The following is a 16,697-nucleotide window of genomic DNA, read 5'->3' as shown; positions in this document are numbered from 1 at the left end:
GATTATTATTTTTATTATAATGTTTATGGAAATGTTAATGTTTATTTCAAAACATTTTATTTTTGTTGGTTTACATTTTCACAGTTGCAAAAATCTTGGGTTTTTTCAACTTTTCTTGTTTTTTCTTAAATTTTCACTGTTGTGGAACTTATGGCAGTCATGCAATAATTATTTAATGACATTAGATGTGGAGATTCAAAAAGTTGAAGCTTTATAATTCTTAAAACACAAATTATAAACATGTCATATAAAATTTGCAAAATAAAGTTGTAACTGAAACTCCCCTATGTTTTCAAGTAGCAGTGGCTACATCTACACTATGAGATAAATTTGAATTTAAGGCAGTTAGCTCAATATTACAGTGTGACTGTCTTCATTGTAAATACCATTAGCTTGATTTAGGGAGCATTAATATCAGTATCCCCTTTCAACATCACCATCATTCAGGCTTATGGCCCAACATCTGATTACGATGGTGGCAAAGTAGAAGAGTTTTACGATCAGCTACAGGATGTCCTGGAGCAAACACCAAAAAAGGACATACTTATTGTACAAGGAGACTGGAATGCAAAAGTTGGAGCGGATGCATATAGTAACTGGAAAGGAACATGTGGGCCATACTGAAACCAATGACAGAGGCCTTAGACTTCTGGAGTTTGCCAGATATAACGAATTCACGCAGGCTAACACATTCGGCCCTCACAAGACGTCCAGACGATGGACTTAGCACAGCCCCAGTGGAGACCATCACAGTCAGATAGATTACATTTTGGTCAAGAAGCGCTTCCGAACAAGCGTTAGCATTGCAAAGACATGCAGTTTTCCGGGAGCAGATGTTGGAAGTGATCATGATCTAGTGATGATGTCATTCCGCCTATGCTTGCAGAAGATTTTAAAATCAAGGCACACAAGAATTAAGTTTGACCTTGAAAAGCTCAAAGATCCTGAGGTGGCAGAAGCCTTGCAAGTAAAAATAGGAGGGAGACTCGCACCACTGCTCATCCTTGGTGCTGAAGCAGCAGATAAGGACATAATGGCCTACATCTTTAATACAGCAGTAGTAGAAACAGCTACTGAGATTCTTGGCAAACACCGTCCAAAGAAGAAACCTTGGGTTACTGCTGATCTGTTTGACCTCTGTGACAAACGGCGAGAACTGAAAAAGAAGAAAGGTGAAGTTGGTGGGATTGAGAAATACAGAGAAATCAACAAGACCATCAGGAAAGGCATGAAGGTGGCAAAACAGAATTGGGTGGAAGATCAGTGCAAGGAAATAGAAGACAGCCTTAACAAAAATAACAGCAAGAAGGCATACCAGACAGTAAGAGAGATGACAAACATTAGACAACCTAGAGTTTCCATAGTTCAGAACAGGGCAGGAAACTGCCTCACTGAAGAGAAAGAGATCCTTGGCAGGTGGACAGAATGCAGTTCTGAGCTGTACAATGATAAGGTCGATGGAGACCCAGAAATACTGAAATGTCCATATGCTACCGAAGAGGACAGCCTCCCAATCCTTCGGGAAGAAGTAGAGGCAGCAGTGTGATCATTGAAGAAAGGAAAGTCAGCTGGAGTGGACAATATCCCAGCAGAATTGATACAAGCAGGGGGAGAAGCCACGATCAGTGCCCTTACCAACATATGCAATAAGATCTGGCAGACAGGAAAATGGCCTACGTCATGGACCCAGTCGCTAGTGATCGAACTTCCCAAAAAGGGCAACCTCCAACAGTGCCGAAACTATCGTACGATAAGCCTCATTAGCCACCCAAGTAAAGTCTTACTGAAAGTAATATTGAACAGGTTGAAGCCCCAAGCTGAGATGATTATTGCTGAGGAACAAGCCGGCTTTAGGGCAGGGCGGAGTACCACCGAACAAATATTCAACCTGAGAATTCTCTGCGAGAAATATCTGCAGCGCCAACAGCACCTGTACCATGTTTTTGTGGACTTCAAAAAGGCCTTTGACAGAGTTTGGCAGGCAGCATTATGGGCCACCATGAGAAAGTACAACATCAGCCCCAACCTTGTCCGAGTTGTTGAACACCTGTATGACAATGCCACTAGTGCAGTTTTCCACAACTGTACCATTGGAAGCTGGTTCAGAACTACAGTGGATGTCCGTCAGGGTTGTCCGCTCTCCCCCACACTTTTCAACATCTTTCTGGAGCGCATCATGATTGATGCCTTGGAAGACCATGAAGGAACTGTCATCATAGGGGTCAGAATAATCATCAGCCTTCGCTTCGCTGACGATATAGACGGATTAGCTGGAGGAGAAGAGGAACTTGCCAGCTTGGTAGAACGGCTGGATACCACCTCGAAAGCCTATGGAATGGAGATAAATGCAGAAAAGACAAAACTGATGACCAATAACACCAGTGGCATCAGTAGGGATATAATGGTGAATGGACAAGCTCCTCAGTGTGTCCCCAGCTTCAAGTACTTAGGTGCAGTCGTGTCAGATGAGGGGTCCAGACCAGAAGTCCTCTCCAGAATAGCACAAACAGCAGCAGTGCTTACAAAACTTAGACCCATCTGGAGGGACAAGAACATCAGTCTGAGATCGAAAGTAAGATTGATGTGTTCACTGGTCATCTCAGTGTTCTTGTACACTTGCAAAACGTGGACCCTTACAGCAGAACTGCAGAAAAAGATCCAAAGCATGGAGGTGAGATGCTATAGGAGGCTTTTGGGCATCTTTTATATTGAGCATGTCACGAACAAAGAAATAAGACATAGGATCAGGCATGTCATAGGCCCACATGACGACCTGCTCACTGTGGTGCAGAAGCGCAAGCTCAGATGGTACGGCCACGTCATCAGATCATCAGGCCTTTCAAAGACCATCTTGCAAGGCACAGTACCTGGTGGTAGAAGGAAAGGCAGGCAAAAGAAGAGATGGGAAGATAACATCAAAGAGTGGACAAACCTGAATGTGAGCGAGTCACAGAGAGCTGCACAGGACAGAATGAGGTGTAGTGAATTGATCAGGAAGTCATCTGCGGTGCCCCAACGACCCTCAAAAGGGGTTATGGGAGAGAGATGAGATGAATATCAGTATCATAATATCGTCATAACTGGCTGGGTGTAACATCAAGTTTGAATGTAATAATTTGAATAAAGGCCAGTGTGGAAGTGCTACGTCTTAAAATCAAATTTATTAGCCTCCAGAGGTATCCCGTATGTGACCCACAATGCCCCACAGTGCTCTGCTCTGGCTGCTGCTATCCAGGTGCACAGGAATTAGGTAACAGGAAGACCCTGAATTTCAGTTTGGACCAGGAAGCCCATGGCTGTGAGGTCATGTTTGTAGGAGAGGCTGAGAAACATCTTTCTGTCTTTGCTATTAGTACTGTGAGTGCATCTACCCATTACAAATGCCTCTGCAGGGAGTGTGTGATTCTCTCCCTACCTCTGCTAACTAAGCACTTAGTATTTTTTTCTGTGCTTCCTGGTGCCAGCCGCTGCCCTGCCATACCACGTGGCAGCAAGGTTGTTTTGGGGGTCATGCTTGCGTAAGAGGCTGAGAAACTTCTTCTCAGCGGTTTACATTTGTGTATGCCCCCCGCTCCCCCACAGGCACCATGCAGCAGGGGTCTTTCCTGCACTCAGCTACACCACGTGTCTAGCCCGTGACTCAATAAAAGGACACACCTGCTGTTCAGTGCTGACCATGTTGCCAGGTTAGGGCTCCAATGGTGGGAAAGAATTTTGGGGGCTTGCAGCCACCAGGCGGAAGTCTCCCCTGGCAGCTAAGATTTTGGGGGCATTGCTGCTACCAGGGGTAAGTTTCTCCAGCAGGTAAGATTTTCAGGGGCTTGCAGCCATCCGAGTGAATGGCTTCAGCTGCCCCCCCAACCAAAAATATGTTTGGGGCTTTTCTGCCACCGGTGGGAAGACTCTCTCCAGTGGCTAAGATTTTTGGGTGGCTGGTTCAACAGGCCCCCCATCAAAATATTTTTGCGGCCTGTCTGCTGCTGGGTGGTTGCGAGGGAATAAACCCACCATTGTTGCCACTCAAAGTAGATTGTGTTTTTCTTCATAACACACCTTGAATAAATAAATACTTTTACTACCACTGTATCTGATAGTGGGGCAGTTCACACTTCAGAGCCGTTGTTCAGGATTTCTATGAGTAAGGCAGGCACTGCTGCTTCAGTTGCTAAAGCATTGTGTTTTCAAGGTTCACTGCAACTGTAATAGCTGGAGACTGACTTTTTAAATGAAAGTTAATATTCTGGAGAACAATGAAGTGGCCTATCTTTATTCTTTTCCCATCTGCCCCAGGAAAAGGCCGCACACTTTGGGAAGCTCTTTTAAGTAACAGTAGGAAGGAAAGAAAAGCCCTTTATCATTGCAAAATTCTTAGATACACAAACTGATATTTTAAAAAATAAGATCATTAAGCAGTTATATTTTACCGATAGGTTTAACTAAGTAGTGCTACATTTGAATGAATTTCGCCTATGTTTTCTTAGGGTTCTGATTATGATCAGTAAAGTTTATTTTTGTTACTGGGGGAGTCCGTTTGATTGAGGCTTTCCTCCCCAAACTGCCCAGATATTCGAATGCACTTTAAAGCCCAAAGCTATCTAGATTCTGTTCATTGTTCCTGTTCAACCATGTTAAAGGATGTTTTCTTTTCAGTTTGGTTATTCTGTGCTCTGTATGGTTTTGGTTTCTTTTTAAGTTTCTTCTCCATTTCTATAGCAGCTCTGGGGCATTCTCATTTTTCTCAGACCTTTGTCCTGTGTGTTTTCAGAAAAAGTGTACGAGATGCTTACTAGAGCTTCTGTGTACTGCTCTATAATTGCATAGTAGAAGGGCCACTGCTGAGCACCGTGAGCTGCTTTGTTAAATTCTGGTGTAACTGGTTTACTGAATTTACACCAGAGTATCAGAGACCTTTGTCTCCTGTTCTCTCTCATCACACCCTGCAGATAGGCATGTGTGATTGTCACAACACTTCGACTAACAGTTAGCTTGTGTATTAAGTCTGATTCAAACCTTAATTTAATTTATTATCTCATTACTCGTAACATTTTGATGATTTTTTTTTAAATTATTTAGGGCGCTTTTAGCCGTCTTGACCCAACAGGTAAATTTGAGAAAGAAATGGTTGGAAGGATTCCCTGTGGTCGCCTGGGAACTGTAGAAGAAATTGCAAATCTTGCCGCATACCTGTGTAGTGAATATGCAAGCTGGATTACAGGAGCAGTAAGTTTTCATTATTTTAGTTCATGCAGTCAATGGTATTATGCTTGTAGATGATGTTCTTATTGATGACAAGAGTTTTTAGAGAAGCCTCAAGTGCTGTAGAGTATTTAAGAATTTAAGCAAAAGTATTTGCTAATTTAAAAACCTTTAGCTTTATTTTTAACCTTATCAGCTGATCATACTTTATTCTAGCTAATGGCTTTAAAGCTCAGAGCCTTTTCAATTAAGTGTTGCATTTGTTTATTTATAGTGTACTTTTTAGTCTGAATTTGTACAAGTTGACATTGATATTACTAAATGTGTTTGTGATGCACAGATATTACTAAACCCACCAATCTTAAATGCATTGCTTCCTTTTTTCCTAGGTCATTAGAATGGATGGTGGAGAATATGTTTCAATGGCAGGAGAGTTCAATAATCTGAACAAGGTAATAAGTTATATGCTTTCAAACATACATAAAAATGTGTATAAAATTGTGTGCAGACCCAAGTGAAATACTATTTCTTTTTATATTATGTAGGTTACCCATGAGCAGTGGGATGTAATGGAAGCGCTAATCAGGAAAACAAAAGATTCTTAAAATACTCTTGTCTTATCATCTTTCTTACAGAAATATTATTGCAAAAGCACCATTAGCTGTAAATCATGCACATATTAAATAATCGTTAAACATTTTATCTGACAATTCTAATAAAACATTTTGAAACTGTGATACGTTTTGAATGTATTGTTAATAGTTGCCCCTTAATTAGATTGATTTGTTCCCAAAACTAAATGAAGTTGAGTAGATACTTGAAGCAAAGTTATAATATATTTTATGTATCTTAATTATCTAATGTATTTATGCTGTGCTGTCGAATTAGTTCCCCTTCTCTGATTGTATTCATTTGGGCTGGTCTGCTTCATGTGATCGCATACACCAGCATGTCACGCACCAACTGGAGCTTGTGGTATCTTTGCTAGTGTATAACAACATTCCCTAGTCTCCATTAAGGTATTCTTATTTCAAACAATACTACATTTACAGGGAGTAAGGGACCTTTAGGCCGTGGCTACACTACCTTGCATCTTTCGAAAGGGGGATGCTAATGAGCCACTTCAGCAGATGCTAATGAGTTGCTGCCATGAATATGCAGCTCCTTATTAGCATAATGGTGGCCACGCACGTTTCGAAAGTGCAGCTTTCAGAACGCACACTGCTCATGTAGACCGGGGCCTTTCGAAAGGACCCCTGGACTTTGAAAGCCCCTTCTTACCATTTAGTTTTTGGAAGAAAGGGCTTTCGAAATCCAGCAGGTCCTTTCGGAAGGCACTTGTCTAAATGAGCAGCGTGCATTTCGAAAGCGGCACTTTCGTAACGCAAGCAGCCGCCATTACACTAATGAGGCACTGCATAGGCATGGCAGTGCCTCATTAGCATCTGCCGAAGTGGCTCATTAGCATCTCCCTTTCAAATGGTAGGGGCTAGTGTAGCCATGGCCTCAGTGTGTGCTAGCATTATCCATATGGGTCAGTGTGTGACATCCTAATGTGTGCTAGACTTTACACCCCAGCTGGTGCGCATTAAAACATCGTGTAGACAAACCTGTATTTCCAATTTTTTTGCTCAGTTGTTCAGATATTTGCATATTATTCATCTTCATTTCAATGCCAGCCATGCTTCTGGAATATTTTATCAGAAAGATAGATGATAAATGCTGATGGAAGTTACGAAATTAAGATGTGAGCTTTGCACTGCAGTATTAAATTCGTGGTGCTGCAAACACACACGTGCTTTGCTTTACTGCCATGAGTAGTCAATGGAACATACATAAGACTTTGAAGAACAGGGCCTAATACTGTTGTTGAGACAGAGTATAAACAAGGAGGGGGTACTCAGGCACATCTCATACAGAAGTTGAAGACTGAATATTAATCTTGATTTTACTGATGCTTTCCAGTCTATGTTACATCAGTTATAATTGATATTAAAGAGTGAGGGGACAGGGCCAAAAGCAGAAGAGGCAGAGCCCAGGGCATTCAGCCCTCAGCACCACCTGGACCACAGCGTTGGGCCTTCCCCTGCTCCCTCACAGTCAAGCATAGTCAGAGAAGCAGCATCATGGCACTTCACTGGGGCCTGGATCTCCAGGCACTCTTTTGTCATAGAGTTGTCTCCTAATGCAAAGGGTTATGTCTGGAAGTCTGGTCTCCTAGAATCAAAGTTCATCATTTTACAGGTTGATCTTTTCCCAAAGGTTCTGAGATAGGAGAGATCAGTGATAGTAGTAGTAGTAGTAGTAGTAGTAGTAGTAGTAGCAGCATCCTTTAGTCTACGTAGACTATGGATCGCGCCCTTCGTAGTTCCATTTGGCATCCTCATTAGCAGCGTCGGCTGTGACTGTGAAGACCCACACGAGAGTGACAGTCCTTGCTGCATCTGTTGCATATGTAATGGGTGTCTGGCAGGTCCTTGCTGTGCTTTCTGTGGGCTCGCTTCTTCTTTGCTAGCTGTGGGATCCTCAACTCACCCTTCTGAAGGCCCTTGTATAGTTCCTGCCTCCATTTGCTGCGATCGTCTGCCAGCTCCTCCCAGCTGTCTGGCTTGATGTCTACTTCCCTGAGGTCTCTCTTGCAAACATGTTTGTAGCGCAACTGGGGGCATCCAGGAGGTCTTTTGCCAGAGGCTAGCTCGCCATACAGGATGTCTTTTGGGATCCTTCCATCATTCATCCTGTGAACGTGACCAAGCCAGTGGAGCCGCCGCTGCCTGAGGAGGGTGTGCATAGTTGGGATTCCAGCGTGCTCAAGGACAGTAGTGTTGGACACTGTCCTTCCACGATATTCCAAGGATGCACCTGAGGCAGCGTAAGTGGAAGACGTTCAGCCTCTTTTCCAGGCGGGCGTACAGGGTCCGAGTCTCGCTGCCATAAAGGAGGGTGCTGAGGATGCAGGCTCTGTAGACTTGCATTTTGGTGTGAGTGTACAGCTTGTTGTTATTCCACACTCTCGTTGAGTCTGGACAGAGTTGTGGCTGCTTTACCGATCTTCCTATTTAGCTCAGTCTCCAAGGACAGGGTGTCAGTGATGGTGGACCCGAGGTAAACGAACTAGTGGACGACCTCTAATGTATAGTTGTCAATGCTGATTGATGGAGAAACAGCAACGTCCTGAGCAAGTACGTTTGTCTTCTTTAGGCTGATGGAGAGCCCAAAGTCCTTGCATGCTTTGGAGAACCGATCCAGCAGCTTCTGAAGCTGGTCTTCTGTGTGTGACACGACAGCAGCATCATCTGCGAACAGCAAATCTCTGATGAGGACTTCCCGCACCTTAGATTTAGCTTTCAGCCTTGCAAGATTAAACAGTTTCCCATCAGATCTTGTGTGCAAAAAGATGCCCTCTGTTGAAGATCCAAAGGCGTGTTTAAGGAGGAGTGCGAAGAAGATCCCGAACAGTGTCGGAGCAAGGATGCATCCTTGTTTGACGCCGCTCCTGATGCTGAAAGCATCCGATAATGTGCCATCGTATTGGACGCTTCCTCTCATGTCTTCGTGGAAAGACTGGATCATCTTGAGTAACCGTGGCGGACATCCTATTTTGTGAAGCAGTTTGAACAGTCCATCCCTGCTGACCAAGTCGAAGGCCTTGGTTCGGTCAATGAAGGCAATATAGAGTGACTTCCTCTGCTCCCTGCATTTCTCCTGCAGCTGCCTCAGAGAGAAGAACATGTTGACGGTAGATCTCTCTGCACGGAATCCACACTGCGATTCAGGATACACCCTCTCAGCAATCTTCTGGAGTCTGCCGAGGATGACGCGGGCGAACAGTTTACCAGTGATGCTTAGGAGGGAGATTCCACGGTAATTGTTGCAGTCGCTTCTGTCTCCTTTGTTCTTATACAATGTTATGATGTTAGCATTGCGCATGTCCTGTGGAACCTCTCCCTCTCTCCAGCACAGGCACAGTAGCTCATGTAGGGGTTCCAGGAGGGTGTCCATGGCACACTTGATTACCTCTGGTGGTATACCATCCTGGCCCGGGGCCTTTCCTACTGCAATGTTGTCGATGGCTTTCTTCAGTTCATCCACAGTTGGTTCCTTGTCCAGTTCATCCATTACTGGTAAGAGTTTGAGGGCTGAGTCGGCCACAATGTTCTCGCGTGAGTACAGCTCGGAGTAGTGCCCGACCCAGCGCTCCATCTGTTTGGCTTTGTCAGTGATGACTTCACCAGATTTGGATTTCAGAGGTGCCATCTTGTTCTGGGTGGGTCCTAATGCCTCCTTGATGCTCTCGTACATTCCCCTGAGGTTACCAGAGTCAGCACAGGTCTGGATGCTGCTGCATAGCTTGAGCCAGTAGTTGTTGGCACAGCGCCTGGCTGTCTGATGTACTGTTTTTCTGGCTGCTCTGAGCGCTTGCAGGGTATTCTGGCTTCGCAATGGTTTGTACTCCAGGAGCGCAGCGCGCTTTTTTTTGATGGCTGGAATCATCTCATCGGAGTTAGCTTCGAACCAGTCATTTGTGTTTCTAGCTCTTCTTCCAAACACCGACAAGGCTGTGTTTTACATTGTATCCCTCAGATGCTGCCATCTGGATGTCACATCGGCACCCCCAGGGTTGCTGCACAGATTCTCCTCTAGGGTCGCTCTGAACTTTTCAGCTCTCTCTGAGTTAGCCATCTTTCTGGCATCGATGCAGGGCCTTCCAGTTGGTTTAGAGCGGTGCAGCTTCTTGGGAATCACCTTGAGTTTGGAGCAAACTAACGAGTCATCTCTGTCGCAGTCAGCACTATGATAGCTGCGTGTCAGAAGGACGTTTTTGAGGTTATCACGTCTAGCGATGACCACGTCTAGTTGATGCCAGTGTTTTGAGCGGGGGTGTCTCCATGACACTCTGTGCTGTAGCTTGGTTTGGAAAAATGTGTTTGTGATGCACAGATTGTGGTACGTGCAAAGTTCGAGAAGACGCTGACCATTTTCATTCATTTTTCCCACACCAAAGTGGCCTAAGCAGGAAGGCAGTGAGTCACAATCAGCTCCAACTCTCGCACTGAAGTCACCCAGAATGTACAGTTATTTGTGAGCAGGTATTTGCGCTATGGCAGCACTAAGCACGTCATAAAACTTGTCTTTTACTTCCAGTGCAGCGTACAGGGTTGGGGCGTAAGCGCTGATCAGGTGGACAGGACCGGCGTGAGTTTGAAGTGTGACCTGAAAGAGTCTTTCTGATCCATCCATGACTAATTCCACCATTTGTAGAAGGGTGTTTCTGATGGCGAAGCCAACACCATGCTCCCTGGGTGGTTCTTGGGCTTTACCCTGCCAGAAAAAGGTGTAGTCCTTTTCCTTTAGAGATCCCAAATCTGCCAGACGTGTCTCTTGCAGAGCAGCAATGTCAACTTGGAGCCTCTTCAGTTCCTCATTGATGACAGCGGTCTTTCGGGTGTCGCTGATGTCCTGAAGATCTTCAGTCAAACCTGTCAGCATGGTCCGCACATTCCAGCAAGCAAGCTTAAAACTTTGATGGTTTCCTTTTCTTGTTGATTTTCTTATTGGTTTGTCTGGTGCTCAGCTTTCAGGTCACTTGTCAAGTTTGGGAACTATGATATATGGGAGGGAAAGAGGTGAGCAGGACTAATTCAGTCAGTGCTGTAAAATCGAGCATAGGGAGCCTGCAAGGTGACGATATAATGAGAAAGCACCACTACTTTCATGATGGCTACTGCCAGTGTTACAGTGCTGCTGGGTATGGAATGCAAACCGCTTACTGATGAATGTTCTGGGGGAATTATAACCTGTGCTTATGACTAGACAAGCAGGATGCTCTCTCCTATGTTAGGGCTCAGGAACATTACAGCTCCCTTACTTCCTTCCTATTTAACAGGAAAACTCTGCTCACTGTTTTGAACTTCTCTACACATGTACCAATCATTTCTAGTATCTATTCCATGCTTCCTCTGGAACTGAAGAACCATGTCTAGTATGGCTTAAGAATTTTGATCAGGTACCATGCTGGATATTAGGCCTTTTAGCTGGAGAGTTAAATGACTTTGCCCTGCAGACAAAGGAGGTAGCTAGATGAATCAGATGGCTATCAGGAAAAAATAGTATGGGGATGAAGCTGGAGCAACAGCTAAAGCAGCAAACGGGATGGAAGGGAGCAAGAAAAGAAGATAAAGGCTGTGCCTACACTACAAAGAAACTTCAAAAGGGGGAACATCAAAAAACAAAATCGAAATAAGGGATTTTGAAATAGCGCGGCTACACATGCAAAACGGATCGCTGTACTGATCAGCTATTTCGAAAGAACCGCCCCCCCCCATGCTTCGAAAGGGAGCAATTACGCGGGCTCTTTCGAAATAAGCAGCTAGGAAACACCACGCACGGGGTCACATTTCCGACAAGCCCTTCTGGGTCGCACATCCAGCAGCCACTTTAAAGGGCCTCTCCCAAACACACCCACCCTGCACACACACAGCACCACAGAGCAGTACACAGCACTGCGTAGACTGTGCTCCAAGAACAGGAGGAGAATGGAGCAACAGAACTGCCCGAGGCCGATGCCCCCACCCACACTGGAACCCCGGTGGTCATCGCCATCCTGGGTGTGGTGGATGCCCTGGGACCCACTTCCCCCCACAGGGGTCCTGCAGGCCCTGGCAACGGGGCAACCGCCACTCCCTATCCCCCGGTTCCCCCACGGTGCCTCTGGAGCCACCCCAGCAGTGGGGACTTGTGGGAGAGGCTGGTACTGGGCCAGTGGGACAATGAAAGGTGGCTCGAGAACTTTAGGATGACAAAGCAGATATTCCTGGAGCTGTGTCAATAGCTCACACCTGCCCTGCAGCACATGGCCACCTGCATGCAACCCCTGCTCCAAGTCGAGAAGTATGTGGGGATCGCCCTCTGGAAGCTCGCCACCCCGGACAGCCACCGTTCAGTGGGGCACCAGTTCGGGGTGGGCAAGGACAACGTGGGAGCCGTCCTCCTGGAGGTAAGTCAGACAAGGGCCCAACACCCACCCCGGGAAGGGGGAGGGGGCAGGAGTTCTCTGAGTGGGGGGCCTGCAGTGGGAGGAGGCAGGGGGGCTGGGGTGTCGGGAGGGCTGGGGTGCTGTCCATGCATGTGGTTGCTGGCTGGTGCCATGCCTGGGTCTGGGATGGGGCAGGGGACCATGGGATAGTGCCCCCCCACCCCCGGGCTGCCCAATCTACCTGTTAGCTACCTGGGGCTCAGGAGAACAGGTCTGGGGACACCAGTCTCGAGGGTGCACCAGAGCTGACTGCGATCACGAATGGCTCCCTGGCTCCGTATGTGTGGTCTGGCTTGAGGGTCCCAGCTCTTCGTGCGGGTCCGTTTCCTAGTCGGTATTGGGCCCACCTGTGTCAACCACCTCCAATGGCTTGGGGACGTCCTTCAGGCTGAGGAGCTGTTCCAGTGCCCGGTAATGTGGGCACCTCAGGCCAGCCTCAGCCCCCGATCACCTGCGGGCATCCCTGGCCTGGCTATAGGCCAGCCTCAGCTCCTTGACCTTCGATTGGACATGAGCGGCCACGCGCTGGGGGTGTCCCCACTTCCACAGCCCCAGTGACAGCTGCCTGAAGGAAGCTGCGTTGTGGGCCCCCCCTGGTGCTGTGGAGTAGCACTTCCTCCTCCACCCAGAGGCCTCTGTCCAGGAGGGGCCCCTCCTTTTTCTGTCCCTGGCTCTCCTCAGGTGACCCCTTGGGCTGGGAGGTGGGAGACTTCTGGGGGTCCCTGGAGTGTGGGGGGCTCGCCATCCAGTTGATCGGCTGTGTGGCACATGTCTGGGCTGCTGGACTGTGTGCCAGGCACAGCTCATGCTCCTCAGGCCCTGGGCATGCTCCTAGCTTCCTGCACAGGGTTTCCGGGGCTGGCCCGGAAACCATAGAGCCCTGCCAGGGTTTGCTAGTGTGTCTCCGTGCTCCCTGGAGCCGTTGCCGTGGCAGACCCGCAATTTCCAAGTTGTGGGCCCAGAGCCCTATGTTCTATTTCAAAGTTTGGTTTCGAAAGGAGCCGCTTTTCCCAGTCCCGGATGGGAAGAGCGGTTTTGAAATGTGTGCCCCTTTTCGCCCAAAACAATTTCAAAAGAGGCTGTTGTGTGTGTAGATGCTCTGCAGCCTCTTTCAAAATTGGGCCCCCTTTCGAAACAAGGGGCTAGTGTAGATGCACCCAAAGACAAGTTCTGGAGAAGATGAAATGTGTCAGCAGGAGCTGCAGAGACAGACAGGCTGCCTTGGAAGAGGCATTATAGGTACTTTCTGAAGTACAATCCAATTTCTAGGGGAGAGTAGCCATGAAGTCAGTGACGTGTATGATCAGCCATGTGAACTCAACCCAGTGAGACCATGCAAGTGACTACTCCACACTGACCTTCAAACCAGAATTACAGCTGGTCTCTTCAACTTGCCACAGAGTACTTTGATAATGCAATACAATTCGCTTTTACAGCGCACTCCTAATGCACAGAATTATAAAAGGTTCATCAATACAGCAAATCACTTACTGAAGCAAAAAGAAAAGAGAAAGAGAATACGTAACCCAAAAGGGGTATAAAAGATGGGTCCAGCAGAACTCTAACTTTGAGTGCATCTCCACCAACTACCTGCTGGTCGGGTCAGGTAATTGCCTCCCGAGGTCCACAGCTGGGGACGCCCAGCCTCGTATTCGTCTTTCCGCGGAATTGAGTGACCGATCCGGCTTGGCTACGCTGGTATCGAGAGACGCAGAGAGGGTAAGATACGCCCATGCTAGGTCTCTGACTTTTTTTTGTGCACAGCTAAAGAATTAGAGCTCTGTAACTAGTATCAAGATATCATTGTGTTGAATGGTAACAGATATCTTTGTATTGAATTGTAACGTAACTTGTTAACACCTGTACTTTGCTAGCATATAAAAAGTAAACAATAGCCTTTTGTAACCACACGCTTATAACTGTAGCTTAATAAACTTGTAACTAGTTAAGATCCAAGCCTAACTATTTTGTTAACCCTTTTGTCACTGCAACACAGCCGGCACAACAAAAGAACTTTAACCGTTTGGTTACTACAGCCTGGCCGTGGGTAAGAGAACTAGTAGGTCCCTGCTCTAACAGTAAAAAACTGGGTTGCTTAGGACCCAGGGGAATCCGTCAGCCTGTCTTGGCTGCTTGCAGCGACGAGCTCTCTGCTCTTGTAGTTTTAAACTTGGATGATAACAAGGGCATAGTTGGTACCTCACCGCACATTACCCGGCCACCGGTTAACAGAATTGGCGCAGCGAGCAGGGTTGTGACACAGGCTGTACCGCAGTGACAAAATGAAACCAGTCATGATAAACAACTCAGATTTCCTTGACATAGAAAAGAATCTAGCTCAGGAAGGATGGGGTAACCCACAGTGGAGTAAAGATGTGATAGAGAAGGATTGGGGAAAACCGAAGGACATTTGGCAACACTATTGTAACTGGAGAACTGCCTGTAAAATGAAAAGAGAGAAAGGCAAAGGTGCTTACATCTGGCTTTTAACTAACATATGGCAGGCAGCCAGTAAGAGCTACCGGAACTTAGAAGCTGAGCTCCTTAAAGTACAAGCAGAAAGGGACACGTTGTACAAAGAATGCCAGAATTTAGACACTCGAGTGCGCACACTAAATACAGATATAGAGCACTTTCAATGAAGGCTGATGCCCATGATTGAAAAGGAAGGTGTGGAGCGAAGGAAGAAGCTGGAAGCCAAGCCACGGAGCGTTAATCGAGCTAAGGTAGAGACCACTCTGTGGTTAGACCCTGAGGAATGGGACGGGGATATTTGGGACTCCTCTCCTGATGAGTCCTCCCACTCCTCCGACGAGGAGGTACCCCCAGTCCGGGTGCGGCCACTTATCACCTACCAAAAGTCAGAAGAGGAGGAGGAAGAAGAATCTAGTGATGCAGGTGATGTAAATGGTAGGTCCTCAGTCAGGAAAAGGGACAAGAAATTAGGAAAAGGTAGAAAGAAAACCCCAGTGTCACGAAAAACCACCTCCCGAATGTACAAGCCCTCTGAATTAAAAGAAATCCAACAAGATTTTTCTAAAAAGCCAGGAGAGGGGATAATAGAATGGCTAGTACGCCTATGGAACTCCGGGGCGGAGCATATACACCTTGTCGCCCGTGAATGTGACCAGCTTAATTTGGGGGCAGAGATATCCCTCAGCTGCCCTGAACAGGAAAGCCCCAGAACACTATGGACCCTAGTCACTAGGTGGGCTGCAGAAATACATCCAGCAGACCGAGATGAACCCATAGTCATACCATGGGCTAATGCAGAGGAAGCTAAAGAAGCCCTGCAAACTATAGCCACCATTAGTTTGCTCAGCCACCTGCACCAGAGTGAAAATAGGGACGAAAGAAGCCCGTGGGAACAGTTGGCCCGAGTAAATGATCTGAGACCTTTGTTAAAGGGAGCTGCCAGTGCCCATAAGGCAATGGCATTGTCCCTCCGAATGGAGGTACAAAGTAATACTGACCTCACCTTTCAAGATTTGCTTTGTCGCCTAATACAATATTTCAGAGAGTTTGGGGAAAGTAAAACCCAACTAAACAAAGCTAAAGTGCGACAGTTAAAAGAGGAGCAAAAGGGTAGACAAGAAAGCTCCCAATCCAAGAAACGGGGGGGCTTCAAGCCCAAACGTGAAACAACTCCAGAGGAGAAAAAGCTCCAAACAAAGCTATGGAAACAGTGCCTGGCCTTAGGCTATCCCAAAGATGTAATTCATGGGCTGCCGACTGAAAAGCTAAAACTCCTAGCTGACCGGCTGACCTTGTGATTTGTTCCAGAAACAGCCCCATGGCTCCAAACAACTCCTCAGTGGAATGGACGCCTCCCGAGATTGGCCCAGCTGCACTATGAACTCTGTATATATTTACTGCTTGCTGTTATAGCTTCTTTAATTATTGTATTTAGTTTTAAAATGAGCTATCTAGGAAAGCCCCAACTGACAAACGATGCGCTCCTCCAACTCATCATCGTCCTCCTAGCTCCAGCTGCCACCGCACATTACCCAGCCACCGGCTAACAGGCCCCACGCAGGGCTCCAGAAGGCCAAGAAGGCTTGGCCCATGTTGTTTCCTGACCAACCGTGAAGGCTTCAGCTGTGGCACAGTTGCTCCAGGAACCACAGTGGAGCTGGGTCAGCCTGGCTGTTCTGGAGATGAGATGGGGCTGCCCAGCACTCCACAGGCCAGCAGGGAGCTGGGGTTGCCCTGCTATCCGAGGCAGTGGGGAGCGAGGGCTCCATGGCTGCCCAACCAACGTCCACATCATGTGTGAGCGGCACTACCATGGCGCAGAATCCATCAGCCCTAATTGGAAATTGGGGCGGGAGTGTGGATAAGAGAGAGTGGCCACAATCAGGGCTGGACTCCAATGAGTGCAGAAAGGGTAGAGTGGAGGCTTGCCTCCCTAAGCTGGCTATTCACCCACTTCCCATGCAAACACTGGATTTATGGTTTATTACAC

The 16,697-nt window shown here is 47.0% G+C and overlaps 1 protein-coding gene across 5 annotated transcripts in view; it reads left to right on the top strand.

The window, feature by feature from the left end:
- DECR1 (2,4-dienoyl-CoA reductase 1) overlaps positions 1 to 5,933 on the top strand; it is a 40,107-nt gene extending 34,174 nt beyond the window's left edge. For all 5 annotated transcript variants that reach the window (XM_074986971.1, XM_074986972.1, XM_074986973.1 and 2 more), the window contains 3 exons: positions 5,074 to 5,220; positions 5,586 to 5,648; positions 5,742 to 5,933. In XM_074986971.1, the coding sequence (XP_074843072.1) occupies positions 5,074 to 5,220; positions 5,586 to 5,648; positions 5,742 to 5,801 (270 nt within the window). In that variant the 3' untranslated portion in view covers positions 5,802 to 5,933. The remainder of the gene's footprint in view (positions 1 to 5,073; positions 5,221 to 5,585; positions 5,649 to 5,741) is intronic.
- The last annotated feature ends 10,764 nt before the right edge of the window (positions 5,934 to 16,697 follow it).

This window comes from Carettochelys insculpta, chromosome 2 (assembly GCF_033958435.1).
Source record: "Carettochelys insculpta isolate YL-2023 chromosome 2, ASM3395843v1, whole genome shotgun sequence".
NCBI lineage: Eukaryota > Metazoa > Chordata > Testudines > Carettochelyidae > Carettochelys > Carettochelys insculpta.
This window is presented reverse-complemented; position numbering and strand designations above follow the sequence as displayed.